Genomic DNA, 21,295 nt, shown 5'->3' with positions numbered 1-21,295 from the left:
GTTTACATTGAATTAGGGCTGGATAATATGTCTTCATATGAGCTCATGCTTTTGTTTTAAATATCTGACATAGTGCCAAACTGGTGGCGTGACCTTTCCTGTTTTATGCACAGTTTTCACACCAGTTTATTTTTAAGTTGTTATGAGGATGAAACTTACTCAGTAGGTTGTTGCTAGGTAACCAGAGTGAGTAAGTAGAGGGAAACTCCACTGGTCCAGACATTTCCCTCACAATGCCATACGAGTTGTTTTGGTCACATCCCAAGGAGTCAACTTCGTTAGTCATCTGAATAGCCAGTCAGTGCCACAATGTAGGCATTAGAAAGATAAAATCTGAGGTCACCTGCGTTTCATTTTCGGTTTTCATTTGTAATATCAATGACTCCTTTCACTCACATACTGCAGTGAGAGCAGAAAGCTGCTGGGATGCTTTTCTGGGATGGATTGACTTTGGAAAGCTCAATGCAAACACGCGGCACATTTTTTCTTAGATTTTTATCACTGCAAAGTTTTGTAAACAATGCACCATTTTCCATCCACTGATTGTCTACAGCACTTATCCGTGCGGGACAGTAAGGGGCCGTGGATGGGTCGCCAGTCAGTCACAGGAAAACAGAGAACAAACAGGCACAAACACTCATTCCTATGGGCGGCTCAGCATAACCGCTAATGAAGCAGGAACACCTGGAGCACACACAAGCATGTATGGGAAGAACATGCAAACTGCATGCAGAAAGGCCAGGTTGTGCTTTGACTCTTGTTTTATTCGTCACTGCCAACCACTTCAGGACGGCGACATGAAATCCCCCCAAAACTGCATTTAAATGTGAAAAGGTTTGACAGCGAATACTTTTACAAAGTTCTAACTGAACATATTCTAACACATTAGAATATTCTAACACATTAGAATATGTGGTCACTGACATTTTTTTTGTCAACTCAATCCTGGAAGTGTTTTAAAACAGAATTAATCCAAGAGTCAAACCTTTTGTTGGATTTTTTCCCCCCTAACAGATTCGGCACTGAATTCAGCACCTCTTTGATTTAACATGCCAGGTGTGGCAGTGAGAATGACGAGCTACCAACAATAACAAATGTAATGGAGTTACGCAGCGAAGAAAGATAAAAAAAAAATAATAATAAAAAAAAAAAAAAAAAAAAAAAACTTCTCATTTGTTAATCTTCATTCAGACTCAAGAATATTTTATCTGAAACGGAAAAACCAATAAATAACTGTGATGGAGGAGAGGCCAGCTGTAGAGAACACACTGCGTTTTCTCCGAAACAAACAAAAAAAAATTATATATAAATTTCTGATTCAAACTTTCACACACAGTGTCTGTCAAAAGTATTCATACCCCATTACCTTCTCCAAGTGCTGTTTTTATTGGGATTTTATACTGTGAGAAACGTAATAACCTCATCTGCTACTATGCAATACTCTATAATCGACAAACAAACACATGTGTCTGTCGCCCTTTTTTCTGATTCCCCTAAATAAAAATCTGGTAGAAGAATCCTTCGACAGGACAACAGTTCCTGGACTTTCATGTTATGATCAAATAAATAACTATAAAACATAATTTTCTTTGTAATTCATTAGTATGCACTAGTATGAGCTGCATAAAATCAAAATACAATCCACTTTGCTCTGGGTTTGCACAACATGGCTTAAAATTAAAGTCTACAATTTTCTTTCACACCAGATTTAAAACAAAGTAAAAAAAAAAAAAAAAAAAAAAAGATTTTTTTTCTTAAAAGGCCATTTAAAACCACTGCAGAAAAAAAATCCAAAAAGTGGCTTTTATTTCTATAAAGTGTCTGGGTCAGGCTATGAGAATTTCTGATGTGACAAGAATATAGTCATAATATTATAGTAGTAGTTTTACTAGATGAATGTCTTAAATTTACATTTATGAATAAAAAGTTGTATTTAACAAGAAAAAAAGTTAGAAGAACTTAATATATTTTTTTTTTCTGATGAAACTACCACCTAATATTAAGCCTTTATTATTTTGACTTTGCCATTTGGATTTATTCTAGTATTGCCATATGACCTAATTCTTGCAATTAAAAAAGCTAAAAAAAAAAAAAATTATTGACCTGAATTCAAAGGTTTTTTGGTGAAAAAGAAAAAAAATAAAATCCAGATTTTCCAAAAACATAAATCTTCAAAAACCAAAAATTTGATTAACAGATACAATCAATTTGTGGCCCTGCCCTAGATGGGGCATGAATACTTCTGAAAGTCACTGTATATAATCAAAGTAATCAATGCAACGCCTGATAAATTTAGCGCTGAAGCGGTACGAACATTTGCCATCATGCATTTGCCCCAGATGGCAGCAGGATTGTTTCTGCGGCCTGTTAATGTGCTAACATTTTGTTCAGACATAATGAAGGAAACCAAGCAGGTGGTTCTGTCCTCAGTCACCTTGGTGCAGCAGAGCATTCACAAAGAGATACTGTGAAGCTTTCAGCTGCTTTCAGACAGCTGATCGCTCGTCTCTTCATAACATATTGGTAAGACGTACCTTTAACCTCAACCTTAAAAAAAAAAGAAAAAAAGTGAAACAGTGACAACGAGGCTTAATAGAAACTTCTGTTTATTCAGAAGAGCCAAGTTGAATTTAATTAAAAGACAAGCGGAGTCGTCCAGGTGACATCGAGTAGTTAAGTAGGGAAGCTGTTGGCGTGCTAATGAAGAACACTTTGTAGAAAGCCTTTCTGTCCCTCTGATGTCACATTCCTGCATTTATGGTTGCCTCCACGCGGCTCCGATTAGGCAGCAGACTCCTGCCTGAGAGTGTTGCCATTTTGTGAGGCTTACTAGACGTTAAATTCCCCTGGAAACGCTGAGCTCAGACGGGAAAAGCCCTTGAAGTATTCTTTGAAGTTGTGATAGACCGAGAAAAAGATTTTAAAAAATATACTGTTGTCAAACTCAAACTGCATCAACACCAGTTTATATGGAATAGAAGGAGGAATAGAATCAGCAACTATTTGGTAAAATGTAGAGGAATATGTTTATACCTGGGTTTGTTTCATCTTGACTGACGTGTTTTTCTGAAGTGCTAATACTTTGTTGAAGCAGCTTGTGATTAATTAACATTTAGTCATTTTAGGTTCACAGTGACCATCAATTATGGAGAACCTTAACAGTTCTGTTGTCAAACCTTTCCAGATTTACATTATTTTTGCTGAAACAAGCAAAGTTTTAGTTTCCACAAATTTAAGAGGCCAGGTTATTCCACCTTTCTCATTATTTATCCTTCCAACTAATTTATTAGTTTTTCTGTTCAACTGTAAACGTCTGACAATTCATTAAAGTCTCACGTGACAAATAAACCTGGCCCTGTGTACTGGGATGTGCTGCAGATGATCCCATTTGTCATTCAATGAAAAAATAAAACACTGGAAGGCGGGAAAAACAATTAACATTCACAACTTAAATTTGTAGATTAAAAAGATTCCTGAAAAAGCTAATTGCTGCTGTTAAAACGAGAAGACTTATTCACCATTACATGCTGGTCTGCAACACTGAGGCCTGGGCGTTTCTCTGTATCCTAATGCAGTGAAAGTGATTCAACTCGTATCGATCGGGTGAAATTTGCCTCTTCAGTATCATATACTACATCAGTTTAAAACTGCAGTGTGGTGCAGAAGTGTCTTATGTCAATTTTACCTGATAGACCGACATAAAGTTAGGAAATCAAGTGAACCAACATTGAAGTGTCGATGTGCTAATATGCTTAAAGGGGCGGTATTGTGTAAAATCGACTTTTTTTAAGTTATTCCCACAGCAAAATCAAGCCTGGAGTGTTGTCTTCACTCTTTCACGAGTGTTTGAGACATCCTTCAATTGCCATGGCAATCATGAATGATGGTATGTCGCCTGCTTAACGGAGATCGTTTGTTGGGACGACTTCCAGAAGGCGGAGTTTCAGAAAGAGCAGGAGCTTCTTAAAGGGACAGAGGCCCAATTTCAAGGCTTTAATTTGCAAAGTCAAATTTCTGTTAAGTAATATATCATTTTTATGCAAATAACATTGCACTCCATTGTGCTGTGAAATGGCATTTGTACCTGGAAAATGCATAACACTGCCCGTTTAAGGGCTATAAGTACTTTTGCAAAGCGAGATGTCGTAAGTGTTTCAATTAAATTTAAATCAGTGACCAGTAATCTGAGAGCATTTAATTTGATCTTATGATAATAGCTTCCTGGGTAAAACAGCGGTCAGCTAAAACCTGCAGCCTTGCGCTGAACGTTTATTTTCCACAGGGAGTGTCGGAACGTCTGTAAGAGTCCTGTGACAAAGAGATCCTGATGTTGGCTGCGAACGACTCGACTCACAGCTGACCTCTTGCCTGAATAGTTTGGAGTCTGATCCTGTTTGTGCTGCCGCTAAGTTGAACTGAAAGCTATGCAGCCATGAGAAACAGGAGGGTGAGGCGATGGAAAGAAGAGAGAGAAGAGGAAGGGACTGAAAGGGGATAAGGTGAGAAAAAAAAAATGAAGAGCAACATTGGTGGTGACAGCTTAAAATAGATGTGATACGAGGGCAGGATGACCTGATGACAAACACACACACACACACACACACACAAAGAAAAAATACAAACACTTATGAGTTAGAAGCTGACCTAAACCTCCGGCTGGTTTGATCTCAGGAGACTGGCGGGAACACGACTGGAAGAGCCTGTGGGATGTGCAGCCTTTGGAGGAATGGTTGGGCGACGTCTCAGAGAGGACCTGGTGAAAAACAAGATCGCACATTATTAATAATAATAATAATCATCATCATAATAATACTTAGCAATGCATTGTGGGTGCTGCTGAGAAGCGGACTCTGCTCTACCTCCATGGAGCCCGTCTTGCGGTTGCGGATCATTGGAGAGCGTCTCTGCAGGTTGATGAGCTCTGTGACCTGAAGAGCATCATCCGTCTGATCCTGGGAAAGATCCTCCAGGCTTCCCTGATTGGGCTTTTTGTCCTCATTCTGATTGGTCAAAAAATGGACAAGTCAAGTTTTTACCCAGCGACCCGTCATGAACCTGGTGTGGACTCAGAGGCTGCGTTTCCATGTCATTGGAATTATGAAAATACATTTGGTTATAGGAGAGACGGACATTTTTAGGAAAAATAAAACAAAACTAATTTTTTTGGTGAAATGTTTGCTTTTTTTTGCCAAATCAAAATTGGTTTACAATGGAAAAAACTTTTTTTGAATGGGTAACGTGATCAACAAAAGGACCTTGCTACTGGTGGAAGAGACAAAGAAGACGACAGAAAGTGGTCGGAGAACAAGGGCGCAGCATGTTTTTTAATATATCGTGTGAACAAATATATTCACATGATTTTATTTACGTTTCTTATGCAGTTGTGGTTTCTGGTGCAGTTGTGAAATAGTTTTTCCGACAGTGGAATATCAACAAAGATTAGCTCACATTCGTAATGGAAACGCATATACTTTTGCAAAACATGGACATTTTATCATTTGATAGAATTTTTTTATTTGTGGTGTGCATTTAAAAGCTCTCAAAATGCATATTTTGGTACATAAACTCTTGTTCTGCTTGCTCTATGGATGCTCTTGACTGTGGCTCTTCTCTAATGTACCAGGAGGGCCAAAAAACATGAAACATCTGAGGTACATTTCACACATAAAGCACATTTTCAGTGAGAAAACAACTTAAAGCCAATCACGGACAGTTGCTTTTCATTTACTCTGAGTATTTGTTGGATTAAAAGAAGAACTCATCAACAAAAAAAAACAATACCGACAGAAATTACAAAACCAGACATTTAAGAAAAAGGCTTATGTTTTGTAGCCTGAGATTATGTGGCTAAGCATAGAAATATGTAATATGTTTACTTTTTTTCATTTCAGGTAGTATTTCAAGATTTCTGGAGCTACTATGCAACATGTGAAAATATTTAGAAGGTTTTATATTAGATGTTTAGAAAAAGGCCCAGTCAAAGTAGTTCAACCCACCATCAGTCATCTCTCACCTCTCACCTTTTTTGGGAAAGGTGCAATGCCACTGGGAAAATATATATATATATATATATATATATATATATATATATTATATATATATATATATATATATATATATATATATATATATATATATATATATATATATAAATAAATAACTTCCAACACATATTTACAGACCTCTGATGAGGCGGGGCGGAAACCAAAACCCAGCGGCACGTTCTCCTCATCTTCACACCCTTTGACACCTGGGCTGAAGTGGAGCTCCACGTGGAAACGTTCCTCCGAGGACGGGTCCTTCTCGCGGACATGAAAGAGACGGCCTTCCCGTTAAGCAACCCGGAGATCTGCTGTTGAAGACGAGAAGCGGCCTGCAGACCGACCTTGTTGTTGTCTTCGTACAGCATGATGACGATCTGCGTCATGTAGTTGAGTTCAGTCACGGCGCTCAGGTAGTCCATCGCCTGCTTCCACTGCTGGTCCTTCACCTCCTTACCAACACACACAAACATACGCACAATGCCTTGCAGAAGCATTCACACACCCTTTATACGATTCACGTTTCATCACATAGCAAGAACAAGCTATTGTGTAGAAAATGAGGCATGGTTTTAAAACATGACAAAAAAAAACGCCGGCCTTTTTTTGGAAAAGTAAAAAAAGCCTGGTTGGTTTTGCTCTTGTGTTTTTTTCTGAAAGGAATCCATGATTAATTCTAGCATTAGACTTGAGAAACATTTATTTCAAATGGAAAAAAAAAAACTTTAGGATATTAATTTTTGTAAATTTAAATACGTCATCAAATGGACATTTATACGCTGTTAAGCATTCAGGGCAGATGATGTACGCTAGGTGCTATAGCGCTAGCTCCATCCATTTAACAACACTCAGGCTTTTCTGAAGCAGGCTGCCTTGACATTTCAGATTTTCTTTAATGTTTCATGTCTGGTGTCGCCTACAAAAGCCATGACTTTTTTTTTCCTTTTTTTTTTTGTAGTGGAGGAGTTTATAGCTAATAGTTCACAGAGATTTGACTGTGAACCTCTGCAGCTTCTCCAGAGTTTTGGACATTTTTTTTTTTGTCCTGACATTTTTCCAGACTTTTGCTTATGAAGCGATTCTGAGAAACATTTGTATTCTTCTCCATAATTATGCTTTACTTTGTGTTGGTCTATCATAATGTTTTAAACATAACACACATTAAAACTCTGTAGTTTTTATGTGACGAGATGCGGAAAAGTTAAAGAGGTCTGAATACTTTTGCAAGGCACTGTACACAGACATTTTAAAACAAAAAAAACAAAAAAAGATTTGTACAACACTTGTATGAATCTCATTTAGCTGAGGATGCATTAGTGTATTTATTTGTAAAGCACATTTCAGCAAACTGCTCAAAGTGCTTTCTTCCATAAAAACATAACAAAGCAACTAATCACGAAACAAGAAATAAACATGAAATTTTGTCAAATGTCATCAAACAAACACACATTAAATATGTTGATAATGTTCCATTTACTAATAACCTAATGGGATGATTTTAAGTTTTTTAGCATCTTTGCACAAAGGTTTTCTGGACGTTTGTGCTCCATAAAGTAATGTACCACAAAAATAATTAATTACAATAATTACTCATTAGGCCCAGATGGTCTCTGGCAAACCTCCAACAATATTTTCAAAACCAAGACAAAATGACTTAAGAAGGATAAGTGAGGACTATACACACATCTAGAAGTCCTCCGTAGCGAAACATGCTGAGCAGGGAGTGGACGTGGCTCTCGCTCGTAAAGTAGAGTCGTGTGCGAACGTGGCGACCAGGAGACATCACTCCGCGGGAATACCTGAACACCCAGGAACGGATATGAGAGCTGATTGGGTCGCACAGACCAAGTGATCGAAAGTACACCACCGACTACTACTTCTTACATTAACTTTGAAGTTTTTCTCCCTTATTTTATTGTAGTGTGGCAGGTTTCAGAGGAATTTGGTATTTTGTACAACTTTGGCTTAATTACTGCTCAGAATATGTTTTTTTTTTCCCCAGTAAAAGACCAGTTTTCTAGCCAAAACCAAAAACTTTAAGTGATTTTATTTTACTATGAACTTAAGGGGGGATAAAAAATTGATGGGATATTTAAGTTTAATTCACATCTATTTGGCTGCATCTGTAGAAAAAATAGATTCAAGATATATCAAAATCAAAAAAGCAAGCCAGTCAAAGATAAAATAGAATAGGTATCGGTCTTTGAAAGGTTAAAGAAACAAGTCAAAGTTTAGCAGCATGGTAACTATGTGGTGAATGTGACATGTGAGCAGTTGTGGTTTTTGGGCGTGACCTCACAGAGGGTGCAGCTTGTTGACGGCCTCGTCCTCGTGGGTCCTCTGCAGGTCCAGGTAGATCTTCTTCATCAGAGGGACGCAGTACGCCTGAGCGATGTCCAGCTTCTCCGCTTTATTGATGCCGTACTCCTGAAGCCACAAGAATCCAAAATGTTTTTCCTCTGCATTCTGATCCATATACATTCTTTTGTCAAATCAAAAAGGGACAGAGCAAGAATCAAACCGTGCCGGGCGGAGGAGAATGAAAGCAATCGAACCTGTGGGATGACTATGTCGGCCAGAGCGCGGGACAGTCTGAAGAGCTCCAACGTGTCCTCCAGGCCGACGGAGGCGTTGTGCTGCGAGTCGTACTTGATGCAGTCGTAGATGTCCGGGATCTTGCTGATGTCGTAGCGGCCGTTCTTCATGCGGAAGTCCCTCTCCAGCTTCGACCAGCGCTGCAGCATCAGCTCCAGCGTCTCACTGTGGTACAGCTGCAAATCTGGAGAGAAACACGAGACGACCACCATTACTGTTACCCAACAATAGAAAAGAAATCTTGGAAGGTGTTTTATGTTGTTAAAACTAAAGAAGCAGAAAAAAAATATAGAATTCACTGTCACCCAGAACCTGGGGGAGAAAATCTAAAGAGTTTGTGTCCAGAATGTGTGGAGTCTGCAGAGATGTTAGCTACTCTTTTCCTTGCCCTTGACCTGTACAAGTAGTGGATGGAGGGACGGAACTGTATTTTAAACAACAAATCGAGATGTGTGAAGCTTATTTGGAAAGCAAGTAAGTGAAACTAAAACCCAGACCAAAAATCTAACAGCTTCCAAAAGCTGCAGTGGCAATTTTTTTTATTTTTAGAATATTTGAAAAGTACTTGATTTAAATGAAAAATCAACGTAACTGATAAATTAACGTAAATAAGATTATTATGGGAAACAACAACCAATATGTCACATTACTGGTTTTAATGCGACATACTGTGAACTTGTGACATGCAAGTTAACGAATGAAAGGTAAATTCTTGAATCAAATCTACAAACGTACTGAATGAATTTAATCTGAATTAAACAAGTAAATAAAAACAATGGAGGAAGGCTCAACATATATTCAGATTTAAGGTATGGCTAAATACATGTTCTAACCTATAATGACAAATAAGAACTAATTTAGGAGCTTGTAATACTAAAAATGTCCATTTTTATTTATTTTTGAGTTTCTTTTCTCTGCTTTCTAAGATCCTGGAGAAAGCCTTTAAAGCATCCAGCAATTAGGTTGAAACTTTTACAGGTAAAGTAGCTGCTGAGCTGGCAAATCCTGCTAGCCACAGAACATGCTGAAATGTTGAGTTAAGATATTGAGAGGGTTTCTGCAGGTTTCAACAAGTCAAATTTCAGACCTTTTTAATTCCAGCTTGAATTCAAATTAAGACCAAAGAAACTAGCCTTCCTTTTTTCCGGCTGGCAGCAGAAATGAACTGGTGATGAATTGGTGCACTTACCTATGATAGATGCATATTGCTAGCTAGCTAGTTAGCAAGGCTATATTAGCAGGCAGTTAGCAGCAGCCTCAATCTCCTCGATGCGTTCTGTGACTCGAGGCGATTGAGGTCCGCATGTGATTTAGACTTTGGCCATGACAGAAAGTGTCGAGTAAGTAGAGTCGGTCTACCTGCGGATTTGGGGTCCTCCAGTCTCTTTCGAATCTGCGAGGTGAGGCTCTGAATGAGTGCGTAAACCTTGTCGCAGGTTTTGACTGGATTCTCTATGACCTTCATTGAGTTCACCAGTGATGGACTGCCGGTCGGGGCCAACTGGATCACAAAGGAAACACAGATGAAGTCATCTGTCAGCAGAGACAAGACAACATTTTGAAAAAAACCTGTTGATACACTTTGAGTTACCTTCTGGAAGTCGTCTTGAATGAACTCTTGGTCCTTCTGCATGATCTCATGAAGTCTGGCCTTCACCTTCTGCTGGCAGTCAGTCAGCGAGTCACTGTCGCTGTCCAGGAGTCCGTTCATGTTGGCGCTCTTCACCATCTGAACCAGGATGGGCGTCAGCTCGCCCTCCAGAGCCAGCAGGCCCTGGACACAAAAACCAACAGATGGAAACAAAATCGGCGTGCAAGATGGAAACTACTGGAAAAATATGTCCTTAGAAGACAGATTCATCACGAATAATCGTGATGAATCAATTATTGAAATAATCTGCACCTAATTTGGTAATCGATTAATCGTGGACTGATGTACAGACTAATAAAAGAAAAAGGCCAAGCGCTGAATAGCACAGCTGAGTCAGAGCAGTAATTCAGAATAGATTTGTTCTCTAGAACAAATCTACAAAATATAAAATTGCATCTTCCTGTGTCTTCCTGGCAATTTTCAGAAGGAAAATTTTGTCTTCAAGTGACATCATTTTAACTTCACTTTGTTCAAATTCTCTAAGAAAAAAAATCCTATTTGGGATCTTTTGCTATTGAATTGTTGATGTGTACAAATTGTTGATGTGTACAAATATTAACCTGTTTAATACAAAAAAAAAATTCTGCAAAATAAGTGCATGCATTTCAATCCTTGAACCTCCCTAACACATGAAATTTATGAATAATTACATTTTATGTTGGTTATGTTAGTGAAAATGTAGGTTCTATACTCTTTGATGCCGGTGGGAAACTGCTTAGTCTAAATTACACAAATCTGACTTATTTATTTTATACACATAAAAAAAAAGAAATCAGAAAAATTATGGCAAGCATAATTTCTTATATCAAAGAATGGTTGCAAGAGTGTTCAGAAATATTTTAGACTCAATAATACACCCTGCAGATGTCATTGTCTCAATGTGCCAAGTGACCTTTGACCTCATTTGGTCATTTCATCAGAGGCAAAAATCAGGTTAGTATATAATAATAAAATAATGAAAGGACTTTAGGACAAGACCTTGGCCTTGCCCTAAACTATTTTCAGGTGTGGCGTCATCTTGTAGTCGTCATTCAGTGAATAAACCACACTTTGTGGAAAGGATCAGCTTTTCTGCATGTTTATAGTTGTGCTCTTGTGTAACACAGATTGAAGACATTAAAATCAGTCAAGAGTTGTGTTCTTATGTCTTGGTTTTAAATCATAAACTACTGTGCAAACAACGTTTCTCTGTGTGTCATTTAAAGCCCAACATCACATCAATAACTATGCAACCCTTCCAACAGCTCTGTAAGGTCCTAACTAAGCTTCACAAAGCTTCATCTATTACCTTGGCGAACGCTGCAGCAGTCATCTGAACCCTGCCTTCATCAGAGGCATAAATCTTCAGGTCGTGGCGGTAAGTGCTGTGCAGACGCAGCAAGCCGCAGCCAGGAAACCCCGCAAAGTCACCTGGAATATTGCGCACAAAGAAGACCACGCTCGTTACCCCGACTGGTTTAAAGCAGCAAACCTTATAGTGAAATTGTTCTTTTTTTTATTTATTTAATTGTATTTCTTTAAAGGGAAGGCTCAATCAGCGGAGACGTTGGCAGACAAAGAGAAAACGATGACGTGTTGATTTCACCGTAAAATACCGAAGATTCCCCCGATAATCTGAAACATACAGAACCTGAGCAGGGAAAGCGTCACTTTCAGTTCAAATGCAGCGATCTTAAACCGCCTCATCTCGTTTCATGTAAATGCCGACTTGAGTCGTGAAGTTTGAGCTCCGTATAAAATGAATTGAAAGTGAATAAAAGCTGAGTAAACCTTTCGATCGGACGCACTCAGCCGTTTGTCGGATCAGAAGTTTCACATTTTTCAGCAAACAACTTTTCATGCTTAAAATAAGTCAATTTATTAAGAGTGCCTTGACAAAAATGCAGTTATCTCAAAACTTTCTTCACATTTTGTCACTTTACAGCTACAAATGTTTAAGGATTTGTGGTGATTTATGTGGTAGAAGAACGCAAGAAGCGTATTTCTGAAGAGGAAGGAAAATGAAACATTTACTGAGATAATAAAATTAAATATTAAAATTCATCTCCTAAAACGCACCACTGCGTGTGACAAGACAGCGTATCACAAATATGGTCTTTATGGAAGAACAGCAAGAAGAAAGCCACTGCTGAAAGAAAGCCAACATAATTTCCATTTCACCGTCTGGGGACAGGAGATGATCTGGTGAAATTAAAAAAGTAACCATTTTACGAACACAATCCTCACAAATATCTCGACATCGCAACAGGCAGGTCACAAGGAACTCAGTCAAAACTCTGAGATCAAAGTCAAAATCAGACAAGGTCAAAGATATCAAGGTCAGAATCTCAAGATCAAAAAAAAAAAAAAAAAGATCAAAGACATCCGAGATCCAAGTCAATGAGTGAAAGTGAAAATGCAGAGATCAAACTTAAAATTCCAAGATCAAAGTCAAGGATAATGAGGTCAAAGAGATCAAACTCAAAATTATTAAATCAGTCAAATAGATCAAGGTCAAACAAATCAGAAATCAAAGTCAAGATTATTTTTTTCAGTGGCCCTAATCCTCTTCCATATAGCCTGTTTAACATAACATGGAAGGTTTCAGAAGGCAAAGAGGCTCTAAAGAAGTGATTAAAACTCATCAGTTTCAACGGTGAGATTTTACAGAACCTGGTCAGACTACTGATTATATGTAATACCATGCATCATTTTCCTTTCTCTTCACATACCACTTCATGTCCACATAAAATGCAGTCAGGTTAGATGCTGTAACAGCAAGAATATGGAAAACGTCAAGGCGAATGAGTGTTATTGTAAGGCTCTGCAATGTTTCATGCGTTTTCAAGTTCAGTGCAGCCGAGTAGCATAAAGAAATTCCCTGGAAATATTGTGTTTTCATGCTGCATTTGAATTTAAGGCATGTTGGCGACTTGTCCTCGCCTTAGCTACAGTCCAGAATATAAACTTGGCCTCAATAAATAACAAAAAAATAAAAAGAAAGAAAGTGTGTTGGGTGGTTTCAATAGCATGTCCACAGTGATACAAACAATCCACAGCAATCTCAGTAGAAAAAACAAAAAGGAATTGTCAAGTTGCCAAGTGAGATTAACCAAAAATCACAATGAGGTGAGAAGGAATCAAATTATGTAAGAGAGACGGATGGATCGACGTGCTTAAAGCTGCAGTACTTTTTTGTTTTGTTTTTTTTTTTTTTTTACATGTGTTAAAATCGTCTCCGTGTTGTGACAGTAGAGCATGAAACAGAGGAGCTGTGTGAAAAAGCTCCTCTGCCTTCTCCCAGGACTAAATAGAAACAACCAATCAGAGCCAGGAAGAGGATCTTAGCGCTATCTATCCCCCTCTGTGAACATGCTGCTCACAACTGCCCCATTTCTCTCTGCCATCTGCAGCTTCTCCGTTTCAGCAGAGCAGAAAGGAGAATGCTAAGGCTAGTTAGCATAGCAACAAATAGTTTAACTGTGAGTTTTTCTACCATTAGCAGTGCAGGATGATTGACAGCACTAAGACCCTCCCCCTGACTCTGATTGGTTGGGGGTTTTTTGGGGGGTTTTTTTGGTTGTTTTACCAGTAGTGGTGGATTTCTCCAGACGGCAATAGTAGCTGAAGTAGGAAGTGAAAAAGCTTAATCTTTTTACAGATTATCCGACTTACATCATACTGCTACAACATGGGGACAGCTTTAAAAAACCTTTTTTTTTTTTTTTTTTAATAAAAGTTACACACTGCAGCTTTAATGGGAGTGAGTGACTGAGCGGTGACAGCCAGGAAACCCCTCGTCTTACCAAAGTCAACAGGGGACTCGCAGCCAGGGGACCGGCGATTACGGGCTAGTAGTGTACACATAGCAACAACACGTAAGAAGAGAAAAGGAGAGTTAATTGACAAAAAGTTGTGGTGAATGAAAGAGGAATGACAACAGTGGCTGGGATGAAGTGTGTGACCTTTACAGAGTAAGAAAAAGAAACAGGAAGCAACACAGGCAGTCTGTGCATCTACTTTTAGTTTTGTTCCAGGTTGTTTGAGCAGAACTGGTAGTTCTACATGCACTGATAATAAAGCATTAGGAAGAGATGGTCAGTTAAAGACTCCTAAGACGGATCAAGAGAAAATCCCCCCTGCAAAGGAAATGTTGGGTTCAAAACCCAACATTTGTTTTCCTTACCGCGACACACAGGTGCTGCTACAACCAGTTTGAAAAACCAGTTTGTCACAAGTATGTTTGCATCAGTGAGAAAACATGTATTTCCACAAAAACAGGGAGGGCGGGAACGTTAATATTGATTTCTATGGTTATAAGGAAATTAAATATGCGACTCCATGACCTGTCCTGGAAGCACGAATCGCACGTATTTATGAACAAAAATAAATACGTCAGCAAGAGTATTTTCTGCTTATTTCTGTTTTTACTTTTTCATTGTAATCATATGACTAGTAAATGACTGCAAGAGAACAACAAAAAGAGAAACTGTTTAATCACAATTTTCTGAAAAGATATTTAAAATTCAACCAAATCAAGCATGAGGAAGGATGGTGTAATACATTTGAGTTTCCAATAGACACAAGGAAATTAGTCTAGTACAGTTTGATAACAGTTTTGGTTAATCTCATGAAATATGTGATTGCTATAAAAACGAAGGCATTTGCTTTGTTTCTCATTAGTCCACCAGAGGGCGCATTGGCGGCGTAAATACTTTACAGTCAAGTTTCTACATAATATTTTTTTCTTTAATTCATATAAATGTTGATGGACGTATCAAGAAAGATCCAGAAGTATTTCTTCCGGTGAGTCAACAAAATGCCGGATGACATGGACCTAAATTTTATCATCATTTTATGATAACAATAAAAGTGACAATAAAAACTTAATACTCCTCCTTATTTTAAGGTACCTGCAAGACTGTGACAGCACGACGGAGCAATTCGGATCAACAGCCGCAAAAGTCAATGTGATTTGTATCACTAAACTGCACCATATTTTTAAATTGACATTTGTTGATTTGTTGCATTGGGAAAAAAAACCCCCCAAAAAACGGTGGGCAAAATAGTAAAACTAACAATCCTGACAGTGTGGACTGTTTGGGGAAGTTAAGACATTAATTGGAATTTATTGTGACAACAATAAATCAAAAGTTCTTAACATGATGAGAAATTTGTCACAGTAAATGATAAGCAATACGATGCGATAAACGCCCAAACCCAACAGTAAGTAACAGATCGTGCAGTAACACGAGCTAATCTGCTTTGTTTTGGTGTCCCTAAGGAACATTACATTGTGCACATAGTATCACACAAAAACAACCTGCAAGTGATCTGACGTCATACATACATAAAATAACTTAATAGCTTAATTCCTACTTATGTTATTTTGAGAAACGTGATCAGTGGACACAAGCTGAAGAAGCATTTGACGGCAACATTTGAGCCTTTCTGAGTACACATAGTGTGTGAAGTGTGTGTGTGTGAGTGTGTGTGTTTGCTACCTTGACCTCCAGGGTACATGCAGCGGAAGGCCCTGCCCAGCTCCTCGGCCTGAACCCGGCCAGCGGGCGTCAGCTCCCCGCCCCACTTCAGCACCAGCAGCAGAGACGGGCCGTCCTTCTTACAGTCTGGAAGGAGCAGCAGCAAAAAAACACAAAAAAGCAAAACAAAAATCCTTCACCTTCAATACCGATTGTTTGAAATACTTTGTTTAACAAAGCATTTCTGTTATATCATAGTTAAAGTTGTGTCAAACTCAACGTTCCTGAGTACGTCACATTTCAAGCCAGGATGGATACATACAGAATGACAAATGATATTGTTACATCTGGCTCTGCAGTATCAAGGTGTCTCCCATATGAGACTGCTGAGAAATTATTATGACTACACAATAGCTCTCATTTTGATCAGGTTACAACTTCATCTGCATAGTAATAACGACAAAACACTGTCTACTGGTGGTGGTTTTTAATCCCAGCTTCCAGTTTGACTCCACTGGCTCTCCAGCCAGGATGGATGCTGACGTCCATCATGACGTCAATCACGTCAAACTTAAAGCGAGATCTACGGCAGCAGTCGAGTCTCACAACGAATCTGAAAAGGCCTTTGACTGAAGATCGTTGCTCAATGAGCTTCGGAATAATAGGACCTGCTTTCTGTCTGGTTTGGTCCTCTTCACAAGCGCACATGCTTTATGCCTTCTAATGTTTTCATGAAATCCGTTGTTTATTTCTTGAGCACATATTGCTCAAAGAATTAGCTGCAGCCGCACAGTAAAGAAATAAACACATTTGAAGAAAGAAGTTTCAATTACGGAAGGGAAAAAAACAAAAACAAGAAAACACAAATTGGCGAAGACAAAAACTAAATTAATCTGATACCTTGTGTGACGACATCAAACAAATGTTTACGTAGCAGCCTGGGTTTGAGTGTAATAATAGACAACAAAAATGCGCAAAACAATAAAAACAAGATGGGATGCTGAGTGTACATTCATGAGAAATAACACAGACTTTTTTCATTTTAAGAAATGTCTGCAATTCTGTAGAACAAGTGAAAACTTTAAAGGGGTTGGAATACTTTCGAAAACCCAGCAACAAACTGAAAGTGTTTATTTCTACCTTCTTCTTCGCTGGAGGCTTTAGGCTGGCCGTTTCGAAGGTAGGTCAGCTGGACCTTCCTGTTGATTCCAGAGAAATGGCCGTACCTGAAATAAACGTTAAAAACAGACAATAATAATGAAAAAAAAAAAAGTTGGAGAAAGGTCCGAATGCATTTTGGTTTTACGAGCTTTGTTTAAATGTGCATCACTACAACACACATCTGGGCTCCATTCCAGGTTTCTTACAACACGAGCTGAAAACAATAAAAAGCCTTCAGGTCTGACACGAGTAATACACGAGGCTAATGCCAGTATTAACAGCTGGTTTGATGAGAACTCGGTTACTCATTGGGTCCTTCAGAGTTAAACATTTGTAGCCAAGTAGTTCCAGCTGAACTCCAGACATGGCCTTAGTGAGAAACATCAAGCTGAGCTCTTATTAAGGATCTGGAACATTCTGCTGACTAGTGGCGGCTTGGTATTTGCCGACAGGTCAGGCAGGTCGGAAGAAAGCAATTTCATTCTCAAAGCTGAGGCGGAGAAAAAAAAAGGGGGTAGATTACAAGGGTGACATGGATAAGCCGACTTAGATGTGCACTACAACGTAAGTGAGGGGCCTCTGTTTAAAAGTGAGGGGCCTCTGTTTAAAAGAAATCTAATTTGATTTGTGCTTGAGGAGCACAAAAAAGAGAAAAAGAACAGATATGTCTTGGTGGCAAAATGCGGATGTTTTTAAATGGGGTGTCCTTTATGGCAACTTTTTCCATTTCCGAAACGATACAGATATCGCATCTGTAAGTATTGGCTAATTCCAATACTTACCCGATATGATATCAGCACAAATAAAACACTTTTATTACTTATTCTGGACTGTCAGAAAAGGCTTGATCAAGTAATTATGGTGAAGACTAAATGCTGGGACGGAGTATTCATATCAAAGATTTTAGATGCAGGGCGTTATCATTAGATGCTTGTTTTTTTTTTTTTTCATTTTTACATGAAAAGATACAAATAACGCCACTCCATTTTTAAATAAGAAAAACATTTTATTTCATAAAATGGATCAACAGCATTCATTAAAGAAATACTGTTTATGCATATGAAGAAAAAAAAACTAACATGTGACAGGCTCAACCCTTTCTGCTCAACACAGCATAGGGCAGATTAGGTGATTGTTTGTCTTAAATGCAAAATGTGTGCATTTTTTGTACAGTTTTGGCTTCATTACCGCTCTGAGTGTGTTGTTCTTTCAGTAGTTGATTATTTTTAATCAATTAATCACATTTAATCACAATTAATCTGATGAATGGTTTCACTCCTGGTTTTTATACATCTTAGAAGTTATTATGAACATATTCACTTTATGCTACAGGCCTACAGCTGAGCATTCAACTCCAAATTTAATAGCACATGTTGAGCCCACAAGAAGACCAGCAATGGAGCGCCAACACCAGAACACCAGAATGAAGGCAGAAATAAGAAGACATTAGGAGACTTAGAGTCCAGCTGATGTGTAGGGAGGTCAGCATGCACATTAAGGGGTAAAACACACGCAGGAGCACAGTGAAATCATCATTTGACTGTGTATGAGTCAATTATTAAAGTCTAGAAACAGTGTACAAAACATTAGGAATGCTTGATATATTTCATCTATTCACAACTGTATAAACTTTAAAAAATTATTTTTATGAGTGGAATCTGAAAAATTCCAGCTTTTGTTCTGGTGAAGAAACTTTTGAAATGCTCCCAATAGTTTGTACACTATGTTGACTAAAACCGCATCCTTTAAAGTGAAGGAGGGAGAGTGTGCGTACTGATTCACATTCAAGCTGGATTCCCTTGTGGAGAAAGAGAAGGACGGATGGGAAGACCGGAGAGATAAAGGAAGGGGGAGGAGAAGAACAAGAAAAAGGAAAAAAAAAAACAGACAGTTAAAGTCAAGATGAGAGGATCTTGATGTTTTTGGTAAACAAGTGTTTGATAGCGAGCATGAAACAGATGAATGGGCCCTGATGAGATGTCGAAAGGCGATCTTTGGAGGTTGAGGAGCCCGCTAATGAAAGCTGTCCCCAGAAAAACAAATATATTGAGCGATGACGGACGGTCGGTGTGTCTGTGTGTGTTTAGCTGCGAGCTCCTGTCACAAGTGAAAATGTCGCACTCACATTTCCAGCACCGTCTTGAGCTGCTCCAGTTTGGATTTCTTCTCCTCAATCTCACAGTCGTTGTGCTGACCGAGTTCGACCAGCAGCAGGCGGGCGATGTCCAGCACTTCCTGGAATCACAGCGGCCTTTATCCGTGACTCACAACGGATCATCCGATTTCCCTGCCCGTTAGCAAAACATTCCCGCTGCGCTGGACCCGACTACGATTAGATCGCCAGAGCTCATGAGACGACTCAGCAACATAAATGGCGCCAATAAGAAAGTGTGCAGGGGGGCCATGGCCCCTCTTTGAAAAATGCAAATCATATTCAATTAAAAGGGAATTAAAACCCAATAAATAAATACATAATATATGTAAGATGTTTTTATTTTTTAAATGGTCCCACCAACCTCTTTTACTAGCCTGGTCTGGCCACCCTCATTACATTTTTTTTTATCTATTGTAAATGAAGAAACATTTTTTCTGTTCAAAGACAGGAAGAATATGTAAATCTGAAAACTTGGATACTTTAGTAAAATCTTCAACTCTTCAGTCTACAATCTGGCAAGCAGTAACTATCACCGAACATAAATTCATAATTTTTTGCTGAATATGTTTCTTGAAAACACACAGAAGCAAACTCTTACTCAACTAAAATACCATTTTGGGTTTTCGTTCATTTATTTCAATCGTTCTTTCTGCAGAGTGGAGTAACGACACAACATGCGACATGCAAATCTTTGCATTTACGTTGGAGTTTTACAGATGCGAAATACATGCAGAAACTCTCAATGGGATTTTAAACAAACATAATATTAAAAAAAAATATTCAGACTGACAAAATATTATTCTAACAATCATAAGCTATCAATGTCTGAAACTGATTAACCCCGGATAAAATTCAGATGTCCTAGTCGAAGTTTCTTAATGTTTCAATAGTCTGTGCTAAAAACTGGGTCATTAATAGAGACAGTTTAAATGACCTTATTATTTTTGCCATGAAAAAGACTCAAACCAAGTCAAAATTATTAGAGAAACTTTTGGACGGCCAATTGCAGTGAGAATTTTCACCACATATTTGTAATTCTGACCCCTAACCTGTGGGGGGGAAATATTTACAAAATAAATTATGTTTAAGTTTAATTCATCCATCCTGGAAAAGTACTAAAATAAACAATAAAAGGATTTCAATAATTTTGTGATGAGTGTATGCAAAGATTTGACAGGAAAAGTAGCAGCATATGAGAGGAAGGTAACGTACGCTGTCAAAAAACATTTACACTTAAAAATTATTGATATGCAACTTATTAATAAAAAACAAAAAGAGAATTACTCACCTGCAGCTGTTTTGGCTTTTTTAACTTCAGCTTGCCTGTCTTGTATCCTCCATACTTCTTAAACAACTCAAAGAAACTGTTTATGCAAAACACAAATACATATATTGTATTTATGAACACAGGAACATGCGCCTGCATGAATCTGCATTCTGGACGGATTTCAATTTAATAAAACACTTTTAAAAAATGCAAGTTCGAGGCAGGAATTGAAAGATTCCATAGAAACTTGAGAAAACGGACGGTATTCAAGAATAAAGTTGATAAGCAACTTGATGTCAGCTTCGTCCTTGAGTTCATATCTCGGTGTAAACTCATGCAGTAATTAGTGTGATTACCGTAATAACAGAACAAAGTCTCAGAGACATTTATCAACAAACTAATTACAGAGGCCAACTATTAGATAGGAGAAAACGCAGAGACTTTCAGATGGAAATCAAGTGACTTACAGAGGATGACGGACTTCCATTTTCATCTTCTGCTTTGGGGTCCGATCTCCATGACGAATGATGGCGATGACACAGCGCAGCTCCATCCTTTTTAAAAGAAATATTAAGATGGAGGAGGACAAGAATTAATGTAAAAATCCTTCTGTTTAATTTATTTATCTATATATATATATATATATATATATATATATATATATATATATATATATATACACACACACACACACATATACAAACGAACAAGCAAACATGCCTTTCTAAAGTTCTCACACCTCTTGAAGTTTTCCATATTGTCATTTTGCAACTAATTTAGTAAGACTGTATGCAACGCAGCAACAAACAAAATGCTCTAAAACAAAGTAAAAGCTGGACATTGTGGCAGCCATTTGTATTGACCAGCAATAAATAAAATAAAATAAAATGTCTATGAAATTTAATGTTGACAGTTTACTAGATAAATTTACTACGTGTTGTAAAGATTTAATTATATAAATGT

General features: G+C 38.1%; 1 protein-coding gene across 16 annotated transcripts in view; it reads right to left on the bottom strand.

Annotated features, from left to right (window-relative positions):
- Positions 1 to 21,295, bottom strand: part of ppip5k1b (diphosphoinositol pentakisphosphate kinase 1b) — a 50,060-nt gene that overhangs the window by 13,227 nt on the left and 15,538 nt on the right. For 9 of the 16 annotated variants that reach the window (XM_055058256.1, XM_055058609.1, XM_055058761.1 and 6 more), the window contains exons 11-27: positions 20,800 to 20,886; positions 20,354 to 20,429; positions 19,036 to 19,145; positions 18,685 to 18,708; positions 16,890 to 16,975; positions 15,771 to 15,896; positions 14,073 to 14,117; positions 11,576 to 11,697; positions 10,228 to 10,410; positions 9,996 to 10,137; positions 8,597 to 8,820; positions 8,341 to 8,468; positions 7,726 to 7,840; positions 6,386 to 6,493; positions 6,183 to 6,299; positions 4,860 to 5,000; positions 4,645 to 4,753 (exon numbers count right to left, since the gene is read on the bottom strand). In XM_055058256.1, the coding sequence (XP_054914231.1) occupies positions 4,645 to 4,753; positions 4,860 to 5,000; positions 6,183 to 6,299; positions 6,386 to 6,493; positions 7,726 to 7,840; positions 8,341 to 8,468; positions 8,597 to 8,820; positions 9,996 to 10,137; positions 10,228 to 10,410; positions 11,576 to 11,697; positions 14,073 to 14,117; positions 15,771 to 15,896; positions 16,890 to 16,975; positions 18,685 to 18,708; positions 19,036 to 19,145; positions 20,354 to 20,429; positions 20,800 to 20,886 (1,943 nt within the window). Of the gene's footprint in view, positions 1 to 1,913; positions 4,485 to 4,644; positions 4,754 to 4,859; positions 5,001 to 6,182; positions 6,300 to 6,385; positions 6,494 to 7,725; positions 7,841 to 8,340; positions 8,469 to 8,596; positions 8,821 to 9,995; positions 10,138 to 10,227; positions 10,411 to 11,575; positions 11,698 to 14,072; positions 14,118 to 15,770; positions 15,897 to 16,889; positions 16,976 to 18,684; positions 18,709 to 19,035; positions 19,146 to 20,353; positions 20,430 to 20,799; positions 20,887 to 21,295 lie in introns of those variants that run through there. The other 7 variants (XM_055058545.1, XM_055058946.1, XM_055059189.1 and 4 more) reach the window with 4 other exon arrangements.

The sequence above is a fragment of the Poeciliopsis prolifica genome, unplaced genomic scaffold (genome assembly GCF_027474105.1).
Source record: "Poeciliopsis prolifica strain line A6 unplaced genomic scaffold, Auburn_PproV2 SCAFFOLD001, whole genome shotgun sequence".
NCBI lineage: Eukaryota > Metazoa > Chordata > Actinopteri > Cyprinodontiformes > Poeciliidae > Poeciliopsis > Poeciliopsis prolifica.
The sequence above is the reverse complement of the archived record's forward strand: the minus strand, read 5'-3'. Positions and strand labels throughout refer to the sequence as shown.